We start from the raw sequence: 25,842 nt of genomic DNA, 5'->3' as shown, positions 1-25,842 counted from the left end.
GAACGAAGAGCAATATAAGCGGGAGTTCCGTTTGCATGGCAACTCGTTTTGAACCTGCTGAGAAAAGCGTGCAGAATAGCCCACTCTTTTATGCCTGCTGTTGTGCCCGAGCGCCCAGCCCCAATTCGCTTCACGGGGCGACGCGCCAACAGCGGACTCATTCACGCCTCGGCCAAACCAGACCCAACCGCCCGCGGCCAGCAGGCCCAAACTTGCATCGCCGCAGAGTCTCCTCTCCTTTTCCCGTCACGGCAGCTCGGTCGAACGACCGGTGGCCTTCATGCCGCTACATGCTTGGAGACGGCTTCGCGGAGACGGCAATGGCATCGCCTTCCCTTTCCCCTTCGTAGCGGCTCGGCTGACGCAACCGCTTCGCCTCCATGCATCGAATTTCAAGCTTCGGCCAGTGAGAGTCCTGACTGGAGCAATTGGAAACTCCTCGCGGCCGCAGGGGGCATAAAAACAGGGGGCATAAAAACCTGCCCGGAAGCGCAGCGAGCGCGGCACTTGCAGGCAGCACTTTTCGGAGGCACCGGGTGGAGATGTGCTGTCGCCTCTGTGCGAGCCATGTAACTCTTCTGTTGCCCTTGCACATACTGTATGTAAACGTTTCTTCAACTTTTCGTCGACTCGAGAACTTGATCGCTCTGGTCTGCGCCGCGTCGATAGTGGACGGAGCGAGGCAATGCTGCTACACTGGTGACTGCACTCGGATGGCCAGTCGCAACTCTGCTCTGTGGCGGCCTCTCAGACAAATGGGCAGTTTCAGCGTGTGGATATTGTGTTTACGCTGACCTTGGCCACTTGTGCTACCAGCGCATGTGCTGTCTTCCGGGGTGCACACTTGCAGGCCACAAGTATGCCGTGGCCGGGTGGTTGGGTGAGCACACGCTGCCACCGACGGCCTAAGCAATAAATGTCCCTCCTGCACGGGTACGACCACTCTCTTGAGTGGTGCTTGTGCAGTGCATGTGGCGGCAGCAGCAAACTGTGTGATGTGCGGGGGCTGGGGTCATCTTGTTGCAGTGCCTCAGGCCCACGCTGTGTTCTCCCTGCCTGAGTGCCCTGCGGGAACGGTCTGTGCAGAGCGGCCCCTGGAGGAGCAGCTGCAGCGGCTGCTCCAGGAGGAGCGGGGCCTGCGCGCGGAGCTGTCGCGGGTGCGCTCGCAGCTGGCCGCCTGCGAGGGACGCCTGCTGCACTGCCGGCAGCAGCTCGCACAGCTCGGCCAGCAGGTACGTGGCCGGGGAAAAAAGGAAGCGGTGCTGCTGAGAAATTTTGGGGCAAACGCGACAAAAATTAGGAAGAACGTCTGTGTTGCTACACACAAGAAAAAGTGAAGGTATCGTATGAACCGGAATGTAGGTCGACCCTGCACCTCGAGGTGGGAAAAGTTAGCGTGTTAAATGTGTTATTTATTTTCGATGCCCATCCGTCACTGCCACTCCTCTGCCTGCCGAAGTCACTCGTCCGAGCTGTCAAAGTCATCCGAGGATGACTGCTTCTCACTGTCAACGTCCCACAAAGCGTGGTCTTCAGTGCCGTCGAGCGCGTTGCTGGTGCAGCACTTTCCTCAGCGCTTGTGCAACTCTGCCGTCAGGCAGCAACTGCCAAGAGGAGAACACCCAGCTTGACACGGTCGGAGCCGGCCCATGGGTGCCTTTCGTTGTCACCGGCCGCCCACACAGAGCCCGTCCTTGAGCGGCTGGAGGGTGGAGGTTGTTGCTCCCGGAATCACTGCGGGTTCGGTCCTCGCGTCGCTGAGTTCCTGTTTGACGCCCACAGTTAGGTGACCGCGATAGGCGTCCGAAACAAGCATGCTCGGAAACCGCAGGAGCGCACCGGGTCACCGAATCCGCGCAATGCGGATCCACTCAAACAGGAGGGCTTCATCCATGTAGCCCTTTTCATCGACACGGACGATGAGGTCTCGAGGGAAGGACTCTTTCAGCATCGTCTTGCGCTTGATTATAATGAACGCGGGCAACTTTCTTCCGTTGACAGTGAAGCAGGCCTTTTCACTGCCTGTTGAGGTGAGCTTCACCTCCTTAGGCCCCCCATTGGCTGACTGTGGTGGCTGACGGCATGTCAAACCACACCAAGGTTTCGTCTGCCCCTGGAGAAACGTTTTTTTCTCTCGCAGGCAAACCACATATCGCTGAAAGTTGATCAGCTTCTCTTCGTGCACGGTCGGCATTTTCTGGCAGATAGACCGCCACCGACATGAAACGGCAGACCCACGGCCTCGAGCCCTTCAACTCCCCCCTGAAGAGACCCATAGAGTGTAATGCAATAATAACTAGAGGAGAAACTGGCACTAGTGTCAACGCGAACTCCGAGGCGGTGCTTACGCTTTGATGGGAATGATGGGTAGTTCTGGAACCGGATTGCGTAGGAACGGGCCTATGGCCGCACAAATTGTGTTTTCTGACGAAAACACTCTTATTGCCCGGTTTGCTGTTTGCAAATTACATGGCGAACAAGAAAGCTAGTGCCTAAAAACTGGTTTTGTACGAACTAAAACAACGCGTTTAAAGGGGCCCTAAATAGGCTTCCGAATGTCGCCATTTCAATCGCGCAATCGCTAGAGTACCCCTTCACGACAACGTGTACCAAATATTACACCTCTGCGTAAAGCAGGGGCCGCACAAACACGAAAAAAAGATTTCACTTCCTCCCCTGGCTCACCAACCATACCTTGCCGCCACACTTGCGCGCTCTGACGCAGTTCTTTCCGGCTCTGACGCGCCTCCATGACGCACGAGACACTGCCCAGTGCGGCGCCGCGAACGCGAACCACAGCGACAGCGCTCACCGTGCAACCGGAATCTGGTGGGCGGAGCATGCGCGTCGAGTGCTAAAAAAAAAAAGCGCGCGCAGGGCTTGGCGCAGCCAATGACTGCACGTACATCAAGGAGGGTGATGGATTGCCCTGTTTCTCTCGGTGGTCTTGCGCCGGGTCGATGACGTCGCGGCTTCCACAGTGCTTCGGAGGAGCTACCAGAGGTGGAGAGCCCCAGGCCTTATGGGTGGCCCCTTTTAATGAGCGATAACTCGGCTAATACTTAACGCATTTAAACAATTTTTGCGGGATGACGTTCCTTGGATAGTACTCCAGTGACTAAATGCAGTGGGGAACTGGCGCCGACTTCCACCACTCATCTCAGACCAGACATGTACACAAATGCACGTGCGCACACACAAGTAAAAGAGTAAAAACTAGAGAAAAGCAGAGAGAGAGCAGTCCAACAAAAAGGGCGATGGGCTACGGTCGCTACGCAACCATGCAAATGCTTGCACAGCAGCTTGCACTTTGTTGCCCGACAACGCTTGCAGCTTGTTGAAAGACAACAGTTTACATTCTGCCAATGGCCGCTAAATAAGACAGGGAGTGACTTTTGTGTGGATTTTTTTTTTGGAAAGAAACGGCCTATGTGCTCGTTTATAGGGTATACATTTTGTACACACACTAGCAGTGCAACACTCCTGCAATTATGAAATGCCTGACTAAAATTTCTTGGCTTACAAAAGACACAAACGGTTAGGCCCAGTGGCTTCCGTGCCACTGTGGAAAGCGGTTCCTCAAACTTGTGAAACCTAGGTTGGCAGCAAATGCATCGCAGGAAACATTGGTTACCTGCTCTACTCTTTTTGTTCGTAGCACAATTTACAGTTTCGTTACTTTTGCATTTTCTGGGGCTTGTGTTGAGCAGACGTATCAGGTTCCCAGCTGGTTTTACGCACTTTTGCTTTCCATACCAAAATGTAGGGATGGGCGAATATTCGGTATTGTCGAATATTCGATCGAATAGCTCTCTATTCGTTATTCGCTTCGGTTCGAATGCAGATTTTCGACTTTTTCGAATTATTCGATGCTCCCGAATAGGCAGCCAAAAGCCAAGCTTTTCGGTCAAGCTTTCCGAGAGTTACCCCAGGCTTGGCTCAAGACCCACCAACATGGACATTTCTATTATCAGTGCCGGCACTGCCGAGTTGCTGCCTTGCCTGGAGGTTCGACGAAGCTCTCGGCCGCCAGCACACTTTAGGTTAAAAAAAAAGGCGGCACTGAAATGACACCGCTCCGAACATAGCGGCACCAAGCCAGCAGACTTGTAGAGGCCGCCATTTTGAATAGGCATGCCGCCATTTTGAATAGGCTCGCTCAGTGCGGCAGTACTACAGTGCCTAGAATATACTGGCTAGTGTGCCGACCGCGGCCTCCCGGGTGGCACCGCGAGCGATGAATGCCGGCGGCCGCCGCATGGAGCGCTGCCAGGCGAGAGGGTGCGGGCGGGGCTGCCCTTATCTGCACGCCTAGCAGCGATAACTTTTAAAATTGTCCGCACGCCTAGTGACCAAGTGCTTGGTTTCTATATTTTTTTTGCCTTGCGCTGTGTGTTGCAGTTTTGGACACTATAATTGCAACATACAGCACAAGGAAAAAAGGATAATAAAATATAGAAACTGGCCACTTGGTCACTCGGCGCTGCAAGCGAGCTCGAAGAGTGCTAGGCGTTATCCGCGCGATGCGTGCGGATAGGGCGTGCAAATGCTTCGTTGCTATTCCGCAAGCCGCGTAAGCATATAGATAATATACTGCCGCGTAGCATGCATCTGCGAAGATATTGTTTGGCCGGTAACCGCTTTTTACACAACGGTGCAATTATCATATTGTTGATGTGTGCCATACCTTTGCAATTTTCAGCTGATTTTAAAATTACACAAAGTACTTTTAGTGAACCACAGTGCGCGATTTGGCGTGGCACGGATGCGCGCGCGCCTGCAGAACCGATGCAATACCAGACCGAAACTGCTGGGGAATGGCTCGAATGTGCAAGCACCCACACAGAACAATAAACGGCGAATCTTGGCGAAGAAAAAATACGTCCACAAGCACTTTAATCACGGACGCACCAGGCCACTTTACCGCTTTCCGAAGCGAAAAAAAAAACAAACTATCGTCTGCTGAGTTAGCACCCTCCCGTCAAGCGGCGACATCTGGCGGCATCGGTGGGCTTTCAATGCAAACGGCGCCACCTTTCCCCATAGCGAAGCGCTCCGGTCGGCACACTAGCCAGTATATTAGCAGTACGCCGCACTAAGCGAGCCTATTCAAAATGGCGGCCAGCAACTTGCGTCACTTGCGCTTTGCTTGGCTACGGCCGAGGATACTAGTGGCTACAATACTTCTTTTTTTAGCGGAGCTTAACTCTGCGAGTTTCTAGGCGGCGCTTAAACTTGTGAATGAGCAGCCGGCAGAAACTGCTGCACCTAGAGCATGTGGTGCAACAGGCATTTCTTCATGAAAACTTGTGAATACAGCAAAGGAAAGCTGTGTGTAAGATTTCGCAATATATGTTCAACTGGTAATAGTTTTACACAATGCTGTGCCTACGTGAGTTCTAATTATTAGAAAAAATTGTGTACATTAGTCAGGTCACAAGTTGCTCATTTGTGTTTGTGATTTGCAATGTGCACTATTCGAACTATTCGATTCGAAATTATTCGACCAAATCACTATTCGCTTCGAATTCGCTTCGAACCTCAAAATCTATATTCGCCCATCCCTACCAAAATGCGAGGCATATTAACTGAGTCGGTGGTGGTAATATCGTCAAATTCGCATGTAGGATGTGGGATTATAGGGGTAAAAGTAGGTTGGTTACTTTCCCCACGCAATAGCAAAACCGGCGACGAGAGAGACTAATCAGTCTTTGTCTTGTCGTTTCGCCCAGCTAGCAAGCTATCTCTCACCCCGCGGCTATGCGCTGTACCGCGCCAGCCGCGGCGGGCCGTGGCTCGACGGAACTAAGGAAGCGACAGGTGCTTTCACTCATTGACATTTATTACTGAATAATAAACGTACAAAGAGCATGCAGGCTAGCTGGTTGACGGCGAGGATCTAATTACTCGCCCGGGCAATTTAAAGGGACCCAGAAAAGCTTTGTGAAGGTGGCAATCAAATGCATTCAGGTGGTAGAACACATAACGGGGGATTTTTGAGCCAAGTGTGAGCCCCATACGTTGTACGGATAATTTGTAAACAATTTTTGAAGATCGCCTTTTTCAGCCGATGAGCACACCACCGCAGCGAGCTGACCGCGCCTGACGCAACGGCGAGGCGCCCCCTGATTCGGCCAATCGTCGGTCGCTGGCAACATCACTGCCATTGGCTTTGGGCTGCTCTTCCTCCTTCCTGCACGATCCCGAGGCAAAGGCGGATCCGCAGCGATTGACGCGTGCCTAGGCGCAGGAATGTAGCTAGCGGAGAACGGAAGTCGAGCGTCACGATGTCACATGGCTATTCCCAGTGTTTCCAGCTGCTTTGAAAGAAGCAGAGTGGGAGGAGGAATCAATCGGCAAGGGGGGAGAGGTGCACTTAATTGCTTCTGGCGCAGCTAATACTGAATGTAGATCAATAATTCCAACGGCATTGCATCGCTATAATGGTACTACGCGACAATAAAGGCCTTTTGTAACTTTTACAAAAGGCTTTTCTGGGTCCCTTTAAGGGAATCGAGAGGTCCGACTCATCATGACAACCGTCATCTCCGGGCCCGCCTCAGCACGCTCGCGTTTGCCTCGCTGGGACGCCGATGGCAGCCATTGTCGCTCTCCTTTTTGCCCGATCCTCGAAGGAAGGAGGTCGCCAGGCGCGTCCTGTCGCCTCGCTTCCCGGGCTCCAACTTCCCACCGCCGGCCACAAGACACTCCTTTGGCGAGGGGGTAGATACCCCTCGCCGACGTCTCGCTGAGCAAGTTCCCGTGAGGAGCAAGCGGTGCGGCGAAGCCAAACGAAACGGAATGCGCTAAGGTCGCGTTCCCACAAGGCTCGTCCAAATCACTAGGAATGTGGTGCTTCCACGGCGGGGTTATGCACTGTGCCGATGCCTTAAGTAACGAGAGAGACTAGCGAACCGTTTCCACTGACTGGGTGTGAGGACAGAGCACATTGAGAAGAACTGCCAGTTGGGCTTGTTGGTACAGATTCGTGATTGTAAAAGCGCTACTTCTTTGCGCTCGCATTTGAAGCAGTTTTCAAGGAGCTTCGTAGCGGCTCCTTTCAGTGCGGCACATTTTCCAAAACAACCTGAGCGCACAACATTGCCTGCTGGTCCAAACCGTTGCTGCCAGCTCCTTTCAGTGTTTGTCTCGTCATCTTGCACGATGCGCAGTGGCTGCTCCCTGCACCCTCGGTGCCGCTGCTCTGCTGCTTGCCTGGGAAGTCTCGAAGCTGCAGCTTGCGCACGATTATTTCCACTGCTATTCAAGGGAGACTGCGGTGAATTTGTTCTTTCTTGCATTGCGTAGAGTGGCTCAAATACACACACTCTGCATCGTTTGTCCGGGCGGTATTTATTTTATAAGGCCTGAAAGACGGGCGTGGAACAGCTGCACCATTTGCGACATTCAGCGCCAAACTTGTTTACTCGTGCCATCCTGCACCAAACAGCACCTATTGTGCCCAACTCGTTTATCTGCGCCGTCCGGCTCTGGAGAGCCCCGATTGAGCCGCCAGATATTGAGGGGCCTTTCCAGATACGACCACCTTGTGCCCGAAAACGTAGCTGAAACATCGTGTTTTTGGTTTCAGTGTGGTTGTGTTTTCAATCTTGTCAAGGCTATGAGCAGCTATGGAAATTGGCTTTTCCTTATCTGTACGGTCGCAGGCACTGCACATGTTCTCCACCTTCAGTTTTTATTTATTTGAGTACCATTTCACGCTTGTGTTTGCCGCTGCTGGTTGCTGCACCACAATCATTGGAAAATGGCCAAAAGTGAGTGAAACGTTTTCACGTCACATTGCAAAAGATAGAAAACAGAATAATATTCGCCTCAAAGGTTGTAGTTTATTGGAGGTGAATTCAGTTTAGTCGACCATTTTTGACGAGCATATCTGGCATGTATTGAACAAACAGGGTCTTAACACTTTGTCCTCGCTTGTTAATAATTTGGCTTGCCTATGTTGCCAGGTAATTGCTCATTTTCGCTTGTGAACTTTGGGGTTAGCTTTGCTTATGTGGAGGTTGATCCAGCCTTAATTATGCCTCATTACGTAGTCTACGGCGTACGTTCGCCCACTCGCAACCCATGACGGGTGAAGACAAAGCTATGTTCTGTTCGCACGCACTTAAACCGCTGTTCGACAGAAAAAATGCAAACAAACGCCCTGTTTTACATAATGCCACAGTGAGTTCGGTTAACACTGCCGTGTACCGGACACGAAGCGAGGCCTACCATCTGATAAGACCGAAGGTATTTAATACCTGTGACACACGGCAACTCTAGATCTCCTTTAAATTAAACCCCTTTCACCACGCCAAAAGACATTTTGTGGAAAGGAGTGGCGCTCCTGACACACAGCAACCCCCGATCTCCTTTACGTAGTTGCTGTAACTGACACACCAATAAAGTGGCGCTAGCAGTTCTGTAGAAAAAGCATGCGCGATAACAAAAATGAAGTGCGGCTAATAGACCTTCTTTATTATTTTAGATAGGAACTGTGCGTTTTATTGTTGTTAAGAAAGAATAAATGGGTAATTTCACATATTTGTATTAAACAGCAACGATGGAGTGCTTTTTTAGCTTATGTTTTGTGCCTAATCTGGCAACAGTGGGCAGATGTTTACAGAAATACATTACGATTGGGTTTGTTTGGTGCAATTTATTTCATTGCAGTTTTAACAATTTATGAAAGTATTATGACATCGCATTTGGTCTCACTAAGTTCTGGGAAGCTTATGATTTGCAAGCGCCTGCTTACGAGGCTGCGCCGCTAGCTGCTCCTTTTCGTGCGGGAAAGGAGATAGGCGAACACCCCTTACAGGAAATGCCCGTTTCGGTGAAGGAGATTCTCCTTTGTCGTGTTTCACTGAGGCGAACGCCGTTTCGGTAGCAGTCCTTCTCTGCAAAGGCCTTTTAGGCGCCCGTGTGTCAGGGGTATTACTTTGCTTAGTGTAAATTTCCAGGTATAGTGCAAGCGTTCCTGGTGGGGAGTAGGTTCTAGTGCAAGGTTGAATGCCTAATACAGTAGATAAATAGATTAAACTTGAAGGGACACTGAAGTGATTTGTAAACATTGCAGGATTACTAGCGCAAATTGTAGTCCGGAGTCCATAGGCCATGTTTTGACCCCTCTGAGCATGTTTACGTGAATTTATTTAGTAGAAAAATCAGTTCGAAATTGCTGTCCTCCTCTCTGCATCCTCACCCATTTTCTGTGGCGTTTTCATGTGACGTCAGGAGGAGATCAGCTGGCAATTGGCTGCGCTACTGCACGGCTCGCCGACCTTCCGACAGTTGGTCGGCCCATCGTTTAGTCCGCTGGCCGCCCGCGGGTCGTCGCAGTTCGCTCGCTCAGTTGAAACTAAGCCAGGACACGTTTCTGAATGGAAGAATGTACCTTTCTTTACTTTGTTAGTTTGTACACTGTATCAAGCTCCGAGTCCGGGTCACTCCACACAAGCGCTGCACAAGTGCACATGCGACGCTTCGCTGACTGGTACGCTAGTAGGAAAATCTAAGGCCACTTGAAGGCGGGAGAAAAGTCAGCGAAGTCAATATAGGTACTAAGGAAATAAAATCAACTGAAACATTTACCGTAGAGCGCAAAACTAGGGAGGAGGAAGCACTTTTTTGTAGGGGTGTGCGAATAGCAATTTTTTAATTTCGAAGCGAATTCGAATAATAAAAACAAAGTTCGAATCGAATCGAATATTTTTCGAATACGAGTACTTATGGTTTTTTGTAAAATTAATGTTTTCACCATCTAGAGACACAAAAACTGCAACTTTATTGCACAACAAATCGCACAAAGTAAAATTAGGAATTACACAATACCATTGCACTCAACAGATTAAGGTCTGCACTCACTTAAATGTTAACATGGAGAAAGGTTAACTGCTCAACATGTTCGGGGAGCAGTGACAACCTCCTGCTCATCACCACTTTACCAGATATCGAAAACAGCCGCTCACTTGAGACACTAGTAGCTGGCATGCCCGAGCCCGTGCACATTGCCGCGCGCTGATACAGTAAAATCTTGATTATACTAATCTCGCGGGACTGCGAAAAATATTCGTATCATCCGAAATTCGTATGAACCAACACAGACCAAAAAATTTAGCGCTGAAAAAAGTTTTCGTTTATTTCTTTTCCTACTTTTGCGTGAAGAAATTCGTGATTTTTCTGCTTTTTTTAACCCCCGTGTCGCAAAGCAGTCCTTTCTGGAGCGCGTAAAACTTCGCGCTCGTCTCCTCACTCGGTGTGCCCAAGCTCGCTACACGCCCCAACAGCCAAGCGTGAACCGCATGGTGCGGTTTTGCACGCGATTCGCTCGCCTCGGCTCTGCGAGCGCTGTATTTTCACGCCCACATCGACGATTTCGCGCCCGCGGTAGCGCCTACCTCGGTCAGAAAATGACGCAGTACGCGCGCGGCAGAATGGAGGAGCCTGACTACTTGCGATGAGATCGAGACAGCCGGCTTGGCTCCGCCAGAGACGGTTAGGCTTAGTACCCCGGCAAATATTTTATGGGCACTTTCACTAGCGGCACGGATGATGTTTTATAGTACCGTTATCGCATGAATTATCAGCTCCTTTACCGCACAAGCAACTTCGTGTCTCCCGTGAGCCGCATTTTAAAGAGCGGTTAGAAGCGGTCGCTCGAGCGCCCGCGCCAAGTCGCGGCTGTAGCCGACGCCATGTTGACGTCGCCGGCCGCGCCGCGCGCAGCGTGGGGGTGGTTTCACGGCGGTGTCAGCGCGTTGGGTGTGCGCAGAGCGTTTTCGCGAGCAGAAAACAACAGCCCGGCCGTTTCTGGAGAAAGAGTGACAAACAGGGGAGCGAGAGCCGTCACTTGCTCGTTCAGCAGTCGGGTGCCTCGCCGGCTCATTCGTACCTTCCGCCGGGCCGCGCAGGTCCGTTCGTAACAGTCGAAATTTTTCCCATTGCAAACGATGCAATTTCGCCGGGACTTTTCGGAAATTCGTATCATCCCGAAATTCGCACCCCCAGAATCGTATCAACGAGAGTCCACTGTAAATAACACCGATACAAACACGCTCTGAATTTTTTTTTTTTTTTAGTTTAGTTTTGGGTGGTTCGAATATTTCGAACAATAAAAGTGTCGTTCGAATCGAATCGAATACCAAAAAATTCGAATCGAATATTCGAAGTTTCGAATATTTGCACACCCCTACTTTTTTGCGCTGGGTGAACAAGCACAGCGGTCAGCAGCACGACCACACATCTGCGAACGCTTTTCCGTCTAAGAAATGCAATTTCTAGACGTGAGATATTGTGGAAGTTTGGGGGACACTTACTGCACGAGCGCTATACAACAAATAGTCACCTAAGCTGCTTGAAATGCTAAAACTGAAAAAAATGTAAACTGGTTGACATATACCTTATATATCCAACCTCGGCAGCTCTGGCTCGTGGCCGAGTGGTCTGAAGCGCTAGGATCACGGCTAGGATTACTATTCTGCAAGTCGCAAGTTCAAATCCCCGAGGGTACATGCTTTTTTGTTTGTTATTTTTTCGTTTGCGGCCGATGTTTTCTAAACTGAGTTCACCATTTTTGGGCCTTTAACGTTCACTGCTCCACGAGCGAGTTCGTAGAACGTGCGTAGACTGACATTGACACGCTAGCGAGTTCTCGTCAGGCGGTAAACAAGCGCTAAATAAAAACACAGGACGAGAAGTGGACGGGACAAGTGCTAACTTTCAACAAAAAGTTTATTCCAGAACCAGTGCTTCTAAACACGTCTGGCCAGCATGAAGAGAGGGGAAAAGAAAGGGAAACAACAAAAACGATGGGCGAAACAAGAAAAACCGTGACGTGCTGCCTATGACAAGAAATCTAGCTCAAGTTTCGATAAGGCTACAGACGGCCTGCTGACGCATTGATCACCAGATCTTGCCACCTCTGCCGCTTCCCCAATTTCTCTTGTCAGGCCCGAGCGGTGAAAATACAGAACAGTTGTTTGGTCGTACAGAGGATGACACGGGTTTCCCGAGACACATTTTTTACAGTGGGCAGCCAGCTGGCCGTCGGTGGCAACGCTACTGACCTTGTCCTTGTGCGAACGTTTAAGCATCTGCCAGCCTGGCCGATTTAGTGTCTGCCACACGACAGAGGAATCTTGTACACAACGCTACGTCGGCATTTCACAAAGGCGTCTCTGTGCTTGATGGCGCAGATCGGTTTCCGCGCACGTGTGGGACAGCTCAACCTGCACAAAGCCAAAAGCTTGTTAGTGAAGCTGTGCTAGCAGTCTTTAAATCCGACCGAAAGGTGTCTTTGAAAAAGGTCAAGTTTCGCGCTAAGCAGTTGTGTGAGCAGCTCCACCTTATGAAAACTGTCAAGCAAATAGAGAGCAGCGACAATGTCTCTGTTGAAATGTTTTTTGCGGCAAAGACTCATAAGGTGGAATGCCCGTTTCGCGTGATTGTTTCCGAGGCAGGGACGTGGCAAAAGTGTGTCACAGACTTCTTGCAGGACAAGCTTAAGTTGCTGGACGTTGTCGACCCATTTCTCATGAAAGATTCCGCCGCCATAATTCCGCTGCATGTGCGCTTGTGTGGAGCAACATGGAGCTTCGTACAGTCGACAACTCGAGGCAGAGACGTGCCGGGGCTTAGGTTCGATTGCGACCAGAGTTGCTCAGTGTGCACCAGTTGTGCAACTCCGCTTCAGAACCTGGGCGGTACTCCGTTGAAGTGGAGAGGCCGGTGTTCTGGCGCGCCCCTGGGTGACAGCGACTGAACTTCGCTAAGCTGCTACGTAATCGCAAAAGTTTTGCCAAATAAAGCTTGCTTTTTAAATTAAGAGACGTTAATTAGGTGAAATTTTCTTAAGGTCTTTTTATGACTTCTGGCAGCGGCCGCAAGCACTGCTTCAACTTTCTGCCGACAGACAGCATCTTCGGTCGGCCGAGAAGTTACGCAACCTGGTAACTTTGATTGTGACAACCCACTGGCCGACTAAACGCTGGGCTGACTGACTCTGTCGGAGGGTCGGTGAGGAGCTGTGCAGTAGCACAGTCAAGCCAAGCCAACTGGTTTTGACATCGTATGAAGCATCGTGGGAAATCGGCAGGGGGGAAGCAGAGGGGGGGAAGCAGAGCATTTCCGGATTGATTTTTCTGCTGAATAAAGTCGCATAAATGCAGCAAGAGTGGTTGAAACATGGCCTAGACGCTCCAGGCTACAATTTGCACTAGTAATCCCACAATGTGTACAAAGCACTTCAGTGTCGATTAATGTCGATTAACGGGCCGACGCAACGCAGGTGACGAGGTGCGCTGTAGTGGAATGCTCCAGATTAATTTTGACCACCTGGGTATCTTTAACGTGCGCCGAAATCTCGACACGCGGGCGTTCTTGCTTTTCACCTCCATCAGAAAAGCGGCCCGGAATCGAACCCGCGACCTTGTGCTCAGCAGCACAATTCCTTAGCCACTGAGCCACCGTGGCGGGTAAACCACTTCATCATCGTCATCACCACCAGCCTCTCTACGCCCACTGCAGGGCAAAGGCCTCTCCCATTAATCTCCAATTACCCCTGCAAACTTCTTGATTTCATCTGCCCATGTAACTTTGTGCCGCCCCCTGCAGCGCTTGCCTCCCTCAGTGTCCCTTTAGTGGCAATGGCTCGTCGGGCTCGCCATGTGCCGAGGGGCGATGGTCAGAGCTCCTTCTGCCTGTGTCACTGCAGTTTCGTTAGTGCTTCAACCGATTTGTCGAATCTCCCCTTGGGCCCATTTAGGAGTCTTGGTGTTGTTAGGGTACATGGCCTCTGGGAGTCCTCTTCGAGCTACAGAACGTCGAAAAGCCTGCAGGAGGCTATTTCTTGTCATGTCGTGTGTCAATTCTATATGCACTCCTCTCGTCACTGCACAGGGGGACACATTGTTGGAGCTGTTGGCCTTTGTGCATTGCGTACAGCTTTCCGGTGAGGTCTACCGCGATAACTTCGAATGGCTCGCAGGGGAAGTACTGGCTGATCTGCGTGTCGTGTGTTGTGCCTTTTGCGTGTCATGCATTTGCTAACAATGACCGAGAACTTGGTACAAAGAAGTGTTGGGCGAGTTTCCTGAACACCACTGTGTAACACCCAGTTATGAATGGGCCACCCATCAAGAGTTTGGCAATGTGCCCACAGGTTTGCTGGGTGTGGGGTTGGAAGGGCTGCCTCCCTGCACTTTGTCCCGCCCTCCGTGGAGGCTGTGCGTTTGAATCGTCTGCCTCAGTGGCAGACGATTCAAACGCAAATTCAAATGCAAATGCGATTCAAATAGTCTGTCGATGTGGCTGTGGACGCTGTCGTAGCAGGCAGCACCTGGACACGATCTGCGTCTGGTCTGTGGTGTGTGCGGGGCTGGCAGGGGCTCCCGGCAGTGGCCTGCAAGGGTGCTCCTGCAGCGCTCGCTTGGCCAGAGCGGCCATTCCACTGGAGCCGCGATAGCTGCCCATGGTGGCACCACTGCCTGGCTGCTGATGGTGTGCGTGTGGCGCAGGTGTCGGAGGAGGAGGGGCTGTCGGAGCGGCGCCGCCTGGTGGCGCAGCTCAGCGCGGAGCTGCGGGCGGCCAACCTGGAGGCCCTGGCCCTGGCCGACGCTGACCACAAGCACTGGCTCGAGGCCGCCTCCGGTGGGTGCCCCGGGGGCGCGGGCTTGGGCGGGGCGGCCACTCTGCCTTTCAGCGCTGCCGGCCTCTCACCAGCCCTGCACTGCAGAATGGGGCAACCCAAGCGAGTGATTCTGGCTCTGTGGGGTTCGCTGGATGTGCCACAACTCATGAAAAGCCCAGCTCCTCCACTTTGTTTCCTTCTCGTGAACGACCATTGCAGCAAAGTCAGTGGGGTGTTCTGCCACCTCGCAGTGTTGGGCAATGGCGCAATGTTTGCAGATGTCGTTTTCGTGCTGCCTAATCCTCTCTGGGAGATTTTTGGTTTCACCAATGTTGACATGGGGGCACTCAATCAATGCATGGAATGTGAAAAACCACTCCGGGAGATTTGTGACTAAAAGCACTTTGTGACATGCAAAAACCGGTGACATGGAAAAGCGCTGCGAATTCTCTTGAATCATGGGTCCTGAAACCTCAACGTTCCTGGGTGTAAATCTTTCTAGCAATGTGGCAATCTACTGAAATGCCCGGCGTACAGTCTCCTGCTTCTCCCACTTTTCGATGTGGCCGCGATCGCTTGGCACTGGCTCTTGATCGTAGACAATGACGACACCAAGATCCCAAATGCCTTCGCAACATCACCTTAACACTGCCCAAAGTCCAGCCTGTAGAGTCTTTGAAGTGGTCACAGCCGCACCCCCATCAGCCGCCGTGGGTCTTGAAAGAGCCGAGCTCCGTCTCCCTGGGCTGGCATCGTCGTCATGCCTCTTCACAGGTTCCATTGAACGCAGACCTCGGTGGTCAACGCTCGAGTCTTGCCCTTGGGGGTCGACGGATCCCCACATCCCATTTTTAATTGCTTATTTCATTTTAGTACGTACTGCGGACCATAATTGGTCCAAGCAGGAAAGGCACATCACATAAGAAACCACAGGAATAACATACACTATACATAATAATACACTTCGCTCTACATAAATCACGAGTGGAGCAACGTGGAAAACTGGGCCTGTTGGTTCATGATTTAGGGATTAAAAACCAGCAAAGAAGACGGAGACACAAGGAAAGAAACAGACAGGACGATGCTGGACTAACAACTGAATTTTATGAAGAAAAAAACAAGAACCTCCCCCAACCACAAGCTGCGCATGGGCAGAACTCAACAAGGGATACTTGTCGCTTCGTACATGACTAAAGATGAAGTTCGCGACAGTGCATAAAATCGAGCAACACGCAAACAAGAAAGTATCGCAGATTACCCGCCAAGAAAACAAAATTCCTTGTCAGAAAGGCTCAAAGATGCAACTCTTATGCAGCGCTGCTGTCCCGCAGTCCTAATATAGAAAGCCTCTAAAATCTCGCGCTCAAACTTGGTCTGGCCACGTCTTAAGATTGCAGTTTTATCAAACATGGGTGTGCAGCGACTATCGCGACAATGGGTTGGCAAATGGGCACCGTCTGAAGAGTTAAGGGGGCAGTTGGGTCTTTGGGGCCGAAAAACGGTCAAAAAAAGCATTTTCTGAAAAATGGCATTTTCAGCCTCCACGGCCTTTTTTCTATCAGTCTGTAAATTTCCTCATCAAAAGGCATCATATTTTGTTGTTATTATAATATAATAGCATTTTAAAGTGCACTGTGCAGCTCAGTTAGCGCAGAATTCGAAGGTGAAACGGCACTTTTCTTGCAATGCAAAGCTAGAATTTTGTCCTCAAATATCTCGGCACCCCAAGCAGATACAACTGTAATTCTTTTTGCTTCTGATACCGAAATGTGTGGAGAATACAATGTTGGAAACAAATTTTTGAAATGCAGGCTTTGGAAAATTATTATTGTGTTCAATTGGCACCACTTGCGAGCCATTTCTGGCAGAGCACAGGAGAAGCGAAGTTCATTGTGTTGTAAAACGATCAAAAACAGCTGAATCAAAAAATTTCTTCCTATGTTGTATTCTTTAGTCATTTGTCTGCCTGGCCGCGGGGTAATTGCCATTCTGTATGGAGTGGTTATTTAGTAACTGTGACCCCAAATAATGGCAATTAATCATTAATTAACTCAAAATGTAATCAACTTACAAAAAATCTAATGGTAGATTTGAAACCAGCACCAAAACCTCTATAATGCAGTGCAGTTTTACTAAAATTGGTTGGTAAATAAAAAAAATAGCTCTAAGACCAGTCTGCCCCCTTAAGAGAAGCACAGTGCTCCCTAGTCCTGTCGTTTTACATCGCCCTGTTTGGCCGATGTATACTTTGCCGCAAGTCAAGGGAATCTGAAAAACCACGCCCGTGGTGCACGGAACATACTTGGTGACGTGCCTGGTTGTACACTGGGCTTTCCGTTTATCTCCCTGCTCTACTCGAGAACACAAACCAGAGATCTTGTGCGGGGCTGAAAACACAATGTTTACGCCATGCCTTTTCGCTACCTTTTTCACATTGTGCGACACTTCGTGCAGGCACGGCATCACTTCTAATTTCTTCTTGTCTATCTCTGGTTTCGAAGATGTGTCAGAATTGCCCGAACGCAGCTTTTTAAATATTTTCTCGGCAACCGCACTCAGGACCGCGCTTGGGTAGCCTGCTTCCTTCAAACGATTTTCTTGTTGACGAAAACTGCGCTGAGTAGTATGGAAGCAGCTTTTCCTTAGGGCATTAGACAGGCAAAGTGATGCGATCCCTCTCTTCACTAACTTAGAATGTGAAGAAGAGTACGGAAGGAGTGCTTTCTTTGTACGTGGCGAGTACATCCAGCAGGCGTGGCCATCGGCACAGAATGACAACTGCAAATCCAAAAACCGAATACTATCCTCGCAAGGAAGTTCGTGCGTAAAACGCAAAGCAGCCGAGCATTCATTTAAAAAATTGGCCGCGTATCTGCTCCTTTCGTTGCAAATGCCGTCAAAAGACGATAGTCTTTATCGACTTTTGCCAAGTAAATGCCTCCCTTCGCTTTCCCGCTCACCTCCCATGTTGTTCCTCTTGCATCGCGCTCCTCCCAAGGTAAATACGCCAAATGTTTGCTTAAGGGGGGACGTGGCTTTCAAAATCAACTTTTTTATTTCTTTGTGGATTTTGATGAAAATTGGCACAGCAACTGGAAATGCTTCTGTGATAACACCATAAAAATTTGAAGTTAATATTTTGATAACTTTTTTATGTATGAAATTTTCTTTCTGTTTCGCTTGTACCGAGCTTGAGCGGCTTATAAAACACGATAGAAAACTTGTTCGAAGTGCTTTGCATTCCCAAATGAATGGACGAGGTCGTGACAGTTCTAGAATTTTTTTTTTACAACACAATGTTTTTTAGTTTTCATTTTTTTAGAGGTTAATGTGCAACAGGCATGTCAACTGTGATCGATTATTTGAATAAAAAAATCACAAAAAACAAATCTGGAAAACTAAAAGTGTCACGACCTGAACAGTTCATCAAGGAATGTAATGCAAGAAACGGAATCAAAATAGACCCAGCGGTCACGAAGAAATCCCTGGGACAAGCGACACAGGTGGCAAAAAAAACTGTTTTGAGAAAACGGCTTCCGAAGTTGCAACATAGGTTTCACATATCAAAAGTCGTCACGGTTGTAGCCTTTCATGTCCTTTTGAACACGGGGCTTCTGGAAGGCCTTGCCTTGAAATTGGAGTGCCTTTTCAGCCTTTCTCTTTCCAGAAAACATCATTTTCAGCTCCTCTGTGAAGAGTACATACCCCCCTTTGCAAACCAAACGGAGGGGACATGGGTTTCAATGGGCTTTCAATGCAAAGTAGGTTAGTTGGTTGGCTGTATCGCACTGGACAACCTCCTTTTGCAGTGTTGTCACCATGGCAACAAGTTAAGCATTTTTTTAACTTAAATTTGAACATTTTTGGCTTTTTTTTATGTTTTATCTTGCCTGGCACAGCAACTTAGTACTCATAGTGCAGGTGTTCATTGCCAAAAGTTTACATACCACAAGGTTGAAAATGAGCTACTTTGAAGCTTGGTAGAGTATTCTGCATAACTCCCAACTTCAATGCAAGAGCATATTTTTTTTATTACTTTTGACATTCAAGGCATCCACAATTTCCCGCAGCACAGCCAGTATGCCCTGAGCAATGGTATCAATAATTTCCCTAAAAAAATCACTGTTAAATGCTGCCACAGTAACGTACATTTTTAACGCAGAGAGCATATTTTTATTCCTATATTACTAACTCAAACCTGTTTGCATGAAAATTACAAGTGCACGGGAAACGTTGCGCAAGAAAGGCGATATGGCTCGCGCGCATCGCAGCGCACGCTTACCGCGACATATCGAGCTTTGATTATACCTGATATGGCTGGTCAGGTCGCTTTTAAAATAAAACTAACGTAGCAGGCATTAATTACAACTACTGGCGTTCAATCGTAACCGGTTGCCCAGTCATGTGATGCTCCAATGCGCGTCGGCTATGCCGTGCGCGCCGCAGCGTTTGACGCGTCGACCGTTTCTTTCTCAAGGCTAGCGAGCCCACAGTCAAAACACAGCAATAACTAAGCGTGTAAACATCGCAAATCCGACTAAAAGTTCACTTCACGAACCGCTATCGCAAGCGCGCACACCGCGTCACCCTCCGGGGTCTAGCGACGGTAGAGTCACGCGCACCACGAAGCGTTCGATGACCTCCGCCTTTCGAGCCACACAACTTCCCGTAATCTGGCTCGTTATCTCTGGCATTCCCATCGCGATAACGTCCGTGTTGAATACCACAGATTGAACAGAAACTCGGCCGAGCGAAGCGGCGAAAATGAACTCAATCCGCTCGCTACGCAGCTCAGGCGGCCGCCATCTTGCGTTGCGCCCGCGACATCCAATCAGGAGGGTCGCTGTTCTGCGCCCCGACCGGAGGACCAATAGCACTTCAGCATCTATTTCTAGCTTCGTTTGTGCGTCGTTTCTTTTCTGCCGTTTGTGCGTTTGTGAATGAACGAAGATAAAAGAGACGAGCGGAACCGGAAAGACGATCGCTCGGCCGATCTAACCATATCAAAATGGCCGCGCCCGGTGGCACCGTTGCGGAGATAGAGAGCTCCGAAAATTGCCGTTTTTTCGTCCTTTTGCGCTGATAGTTTGTCACCGCGCCTGACAAAAGTATTTTTTATGTCACTTTGCGACGCTTTTCAGCGTAAAAACTTTGCAGACGCACAGAATAGGAAACATAGAAGCCGAATATGTGGGTTTCAAAAAAACGATGTTTTGGTCATTTTTCCGAAGTTGAAAGCCGCGTCCCCCCTTAAATCATTTTAAATTTCCCGCGTTCCACTGCTCCAAACCGGGTGTCTCGATGCGAACGGTGCCGTACGGTGAAAGCGAGCGTTCATCGAGGCGCCCTACTTCAACGTTTATAGAACCGCGTTTCCCTACTCCACGTGCGTTGCAAGCCGAACGTGAAACCTATCTAGTGGAACCTTGCGTAACTGTTGCCGGTTGATTTCTTAAAATGGCGCCAGAAGCTGTAGTGGCGCGGGCGACAGCAGGCGACGGCGGAGTGAATTCTTTTTCTGCAGTTGATGAAGTACTTAATTTCACAAAAGTCAAGCATGTTTGATTTTGTTGTAAAGGAACACTGCAAATATCACTTCTGTATTGATTTGTTGTCTCATATTTGCGTAATGTCTTGTTCTTCTTCAACAATGTTGACAAGTATGAGCATTACACCGGACATAGAGGGGTAGATTTAGCTGTGACTATATAAGACTATTGCGCAAGCATTGTTTTGCTTTGGCCGGGTGGCTGAATCGAGTCACAGACAGACCAAAATTTCTGGGTTTAAGTAGCCCAAGAAAGACTATCGTCTTTAAAAAAAACGAAAATTGACGTGGCAACAGAATCAAGGTTGTCATCATGTGAAAGGTTTAAAAGAACTAGAAAGTCATCTACGTATCTAAAAATTTTTACTACCCTGTCGTCATTAAGAGATTGCTTCAGCAAACGGTCAAGCTTGGCTAAGAATATGTGACACAAAACAGGAGCGACTGAGGAGCCGATGCAAACCCCCTCCCTCTGGACATACAGACTTCTGGAATTGGACATACAATCCCTGGCCTAACCTTGCCAACTGCCGGTCTACCTATGCGATGTATACGCTCTATGCTGAGGGCTTCAAGCTCCGTGATGTCCCTTAGCATGCCTTTGTTGACGGCGCTTTCAAGTGTTTCGCTGTTTTCGTTGACTATCTCAGGAAGACCGTAAACAATTAAATTGGATCGCTGACTGTGGCTTTCCAGCTGCTCAATTTTGGTTTCCAGAACAGTAGTTGTTTTTGCCAAGGAAGAGAACTGGTCCTGACTGGCATTTGCCTTTATTTCAAGCCCAGCTAAGCCACCAAGCTTCTTCGCAATACCTGACAGTCACTTCTCCTTAATGTCTTCGCAATTCTTGCAATCGGCTCCGGATCAGGGCCAGGGTTCGTGTTGATATTGCCACAGAGTAACAGTGGCTTCCTCAGTACAATTTCAGCGTGGCGCAACAAACAGCAAAACCATGGGCACGGCAGCACCAGCAAAAGCGGATCGTCCGTACTGTTTTCTTGCCTGGACAGGACGGTCCGCATGCTGGCGCAGCCGCCGTGCCCAATTTTTCGCCTAGAGACAAGCGCTTTCCTTGGTGCTTGCGATTAACCAGCACACGAATGCATTTCTTTGTGGTTGTAGCTGTTGTAGGGCTAAAGTTAAGGCTATGGCTTTGGCTGGCTATGAGATTACCTAGGCACCCAATGACTTCAAAGTTGAAATTTGGTCGTGCGGTAATGAAACGCGGTTCTCAACGCAAGAAGGGTACAAAAAGTGTGGGTTGTACCTGTTGAAGTGATCAGTGTGACCAGGGAGACACAGGAGGGGGCTGTGGAATGTGTTCGTAGAACTGAAATGTGCACTGTACTGAATTTCGTTAAACTGCAGGTCGTTTGCATTGGGTTCAGTGGAGGTTCAGTGGGAGATTTAAAAAAGTTTGTACAAGTGAATAGTTTGTTCAAGTGGTATTTTACTGTGTAGGGGCAACACCAATGTTTATTCTTATCTGTGTTGTAGTTGCTGGGATATTTCTTTGGAGGATGACCAGCTGAGCGGCAGTGTTATGTAGGGCCCACTTGAGAAGCCAATCAATCGAGGCACTCATGGGGAGCCTCTGAGCATGCTTATGGGAAAGATGGTGACAATCATGAAAGTCCCCGCTCGAACAAGAGGAGTGCAGAGTGGTTGAAGGCAACAGTAAAGCAAGCACCCCTGGTCTGGGACACCTAGCTCTCAACGGAAGCCGTCATCTTCTTGACAGAGGCTTGCTCCAGCTGCCTAGCAGATGCCTCCGGAAAATGGGTAAAGTTGCTTTGGGCAGCTTCTTCTTTTCCGGGGGAAGAAGCTGCCCGTTGTGTGAACGGGAATCGATCTTTTGGCTTTGAGAAGTTCCGTCAAGCTTGGCCGTTGGGGAACGCCAGGCAGCTTTGCTGTTAGCACCAGCATTCGCGGCAGCCAAGTTGTTTGGCGTGCTTGAAAGGTAGGCTGTCCGGGGGGCCACTTTTTGCACGTTTTGGTTGCCGCAGTGATCTTTGTGGTGTTCTCTGGGGTGGGTGGTGAGCGACGGGGCATTTTCCTTTCCTCTCCAACTGCTGCCAGGCCAGTGGTTGTGAGACCGGCAGCGTGCCAACCTGGTCGTAGCTGTTGCCCACTGAGGCACCGTTTTGGGGCATGGGCGCCTCGAGCTGAGCCTTGCCGGGTTCCCGCAGGTGGCTTCTTCAACCGGCCGGGCAGCACCCGCAAGATTGTGGGGTCCCCGCGGCAGCTGGAGAGTGCGGTGCCCACCAGCAAGAACCCCAACGGCGTCTGGGTCTGACCACTGCCTCTGGAGCCCAGGGACCAGCTAGGGGCAGCCGTCGCAGTTGCCGCTTGCACCTGCCGTGCAGGTGGCCTGGCTGCTGGTAGAGCTGGCATTTTGCTATGACAGCGAGCTTCACAAATTGTGCCTTCAGCTCAAGGAGGTGCTTCAGTGGACGCTATTTTTTGCACGCCAACGTCGCTGCTAGTTTTGTCACGCACTTTGTGAGCGCATTGCTCGTCGGCGACACCAACTGCAGCCAATAAACCCGGGGACCAAACAGGCACAACGATTGGACACTCTGTGGTGCAGAGCTCTTGCTGCAGGTCCTTGTTTGCACCGAGGCAGCGTATGTGCCCGTGCTGTGTTGCATGCAGCATGGGCAGTCCTTTACTCGGCCGAGGGGGGCGTGACATCGGGGCCAGGGGAGGGCGAGGGTGTGGAGGGGAGGAGAAAGAAAGCACGAGCCTGGCATTTGCCACGTTTGGCGGGCCATCGCAGAGGCATTTAGGAGTTGCGAGTAGTGGCCAGCAGAACATTTTCCTCTTCTTAGCTATAACATGATGAAAATAGATCGTTTAGATGGCCGCTACATCACGTTCGTGCTAAACGTTGCTGTCAGCCGCGCAGTGCTCTTTACTGTTGTCACATCATTGGTGACAATTGATAGTTTGCATTTTGTGCCAACAAAAACACTGGCTGTGTTTAGGGGTGCACCTATGGTGATTTTCAGTTTCAAAGCAAGCACAAAGTGAATATTTAGTCACTCGAAATACGACAACTTCAGTTTGTGATTTCTCATGCATGCTTCTGTGACTACCCCGTATAAGAAAATATGGACTCGTTTTTAAAGGGGCCGTGCAGATAAAACACAAGTTTTTTTCATTCGAAAGGTTGCCTCGTTAGAATCATACTGACTACACTTTTAACGTAAACATCGCTTAAATAAGCTTTGATTGATTGATTGTGGGGTTTAACGCGCCGACGCAACGCAGGCGATGAGGCGCGCCGTAGTGGAGGGCTCCGGATTAATTTTGACCACCTGGGGATCTTTATCGTGCGCCGAAATCTCGTACACACGGGCGTTTTTGCTTTTCGCCTCCATCAGAAAAGCGGCCGCCGCGGCCGGGAATCGAACCAGCGACCTCGTGCTCAGGCTTAAATAAGCTGTATAATTAGGAAAAATGGAATGGCCATGCGACCCACTAGCTCATTTCTCACAACAAAATCTGTCATATGCTCGCCTGTGTGATTGGCTGAGGCCGGCAAAAGCAAACACAAATTAGCCAGGGCTTGCAAGCTTCCCGAGCGAGTTGTTTGCCCTTAAATTTAGGGCACATTCTTTTTATAGTAGTAAGAATGGTGGGGTGAACAATTGAAGCGACAAATGAACACGTAAACACTGAAGCAGTTAGTGCGGCACTTTGCCGCCTGACACTGCCTAACACAGCCGTCGGACGCATTGATTTTGTCTGACACGACACTGGGCAAGTTACATAATCAACGCGGTCACTTCCATGACATAGCTTGAGTTTTAGGAAACCATTAGTATGAACCCTAATAAAAATACAGCAGGTATAGAACTCTGGCCAGAGGCAAAGTGCAAACACTTGGCTCTCCAGGGGTGCTGCAGCGCCATTCATAAAAGTGAGCGATAAACAAAACCAAACGGTCGTCTGTGAGATGGTTGCAGCCCTTATGAGCAGGCTGTCTTGGTGTAAGGCCCTGCTCTGAATACGTCATTGCCGAGGTCATGAAAACGCACGATTTAGCGGGAGAATTCTGACTCGAAATGTTTAATTTCTCATTGAATAAAGCGTCATTTGCAGCCAGACAGGCGCCGAGGGCTCTATAAAGCACCAAATCTTTCGAATAAAACAAACTTGTATTTTGTCGTATGACCCCTTCAAACAGGTTTCCCTCCCGGTCTGCTTGCATTGTAGAGTATGCCCATTGGCCTTAGCCCAGCCATGGCTACGCCAGACAGTGAGCTCTGCGGCTTCCAATCTTCGACGCTGGGCCATGCTATGGTGTGGGTGCAAGCCACAGAAAAAAAAGGAAGCACGGGTGGTGCATTGTGAGGACTGCACGCCGGCGTGCTCTCGGTGCACAACTTGAGCACAGCCGGGTCGGTGGCAGGCGTCGTCTTCGTCTTGCCAGTGCTGCTGTGACCTGCACACCTGCCAGCACTGCAACCAGCGGGGTGTGGCGCCTGTGGCAAGAGCTGGAGACAGGGACGGCAGCTGTGTGACCACGACAGATGCTGCACAGCTCTGGTGCGTTGGCGTGTGCCAGCACTGGGTGTGGTGCTGCAGTGGCCCTTCCCGCTCTGTGCCCAGAAGGCGGCCCCCTTTCAGGCGTGTGGTGCACTGGCTGCTGCTTCAGTGGTCCCCTGGCAGCGCGGCCGCGTGTGTTCCTCCCTCCGTGTTGCCTGCTGCTGTGGTGCAGACTCGTGCGGGGTCCTCTTCCTCCCGTGCACAGCTCGGGTGTGTGCTTCCTCCAGTGGTGCTGCTCAGTGCATTTATGCAATGCCCCCCTCCTTCCCTCGTGGGGCAATAACCGGGTGCTGCGCCGGAGCACGTGACTGAGGCCTTTTTCCCAAATGCCTGGCCGCCAGCTGGCCGCCGCTCAGGTGCTGCGCCCTCCTTCGTGAAACGTGTGTAGGGGACCACTTTTGACTTTTCTCAGCTGCCCTCTCAGTGCAGTATGTTCTCCAAGTCACTCTGCCTTGTACCCCACTGTTACTCTGCAAATAAAGTTTGTAAAGTGTTGATGAAAGGCGCCGCCTCCTTTTCTTCGAAAGGCCTGACCAATTGCAAAATGGCCCGAGTGCTGGGGGACGAGCACTTAGCCATTCCGGTAACACTGTGCGCCACCGTCATGAAGGAAGCGAAAACAGCGGAAAGCAGCAAACGCACGGCAGTTAGCGTCTACAGCAGGGTAATACTGGCATGGGCTTCTCGTAAAGTTGTTTATGCCATAACTGGGTAGAAAGATACCCTTGCTGCTCTTCCTTTATTTGAAGAGCAGCATATTCTGCACTGGTAGTCTACTGACAGACCGTACAGTTTCAGCGTGTGGAATACAGTCATCTGGGATGACAATCGGCAGCAAACAAATGCAAGATTTATTTGTTACTAAGAACCAATAGCCTTACCGCTGCCTACTCGTTTAGTCGTCGAGTTTGATTGTGTTTACTCGATGTGCTCTTGCCCCGTCTCAGTGGCGCCAGGCTGGCCTCTGCGAATGGACTACGAGGCGCCCCTTCTTTGCGGAGCGCTCACGTTGCGACTGTTCAAACTTTCTAAACCACTCGCACGGAGGACGAAAGAATACATAAAGACACTGCTTTTGCCTCCACGAAATGTTCCGAACAAACTTTCG

General features: G+C 50.0%; 1 protein-coding gene across 4 annotated transcripts in view; it reads left to right on the top strand.

The window, feature by feature from the left end:
- The window catches only part of Rassf8 (ras association domain-containing protein 8), a 52,910-nt gene extending 27,674 nt beyond the window's left edge, over positions 1-25,236 (top strand). For 3 of the 4 annotated variants that reach the window (XM_077705093.1, XM_077705092.1, XM_077705094.1), the window contains 3 exons: positions 1,027-1,232; positions 14,520-14,652; positions 22,370-25,236. In XM_077705093.1, the coding sequence (XP_077561219.1) occupies positions 1,027-1,232; positions 14,520-14,652; positions 22,370-22,476 (446 nt within the window). In that variant the 3' untranslated portion in view covers positions 22,477-25,236. The remainder of the gene's footprint in view (positions 1-1,026; positions 1,233-14,519; positions 14,653-22,369) is intronic. The other variant, XM_077705095.1, reaches the window with a different exon arrangement.
- The last annotated feature ends 606 nt before the right edge of the window (positions 25,237-25,842 follow it).

Source organism: Haemaphysalis longicornis, unplaced genomic scaffold (assembly GCF_048455015.1).
Source record: "Haemaphysalis longicornis isolate Haplotype H1 unplaced genomic scaffold, Haemaphysalis longicornis Haplotype H1 scaffold_3, whole genome shotgun sequence".
NCBI classification, from domain to species: domain Eukaryota; kingdom Metazoa; phylum Arthropoda; class Arachnida; order Ixodida; family Ixodidae; genus Haemaphysalis; species Haemaphysalis longicornis.
The sequence above is the reverse complement of the archived record's forward strand: the minus strand, read 5'-3'. Positions and strand labels throughout refer to the sequence as shown.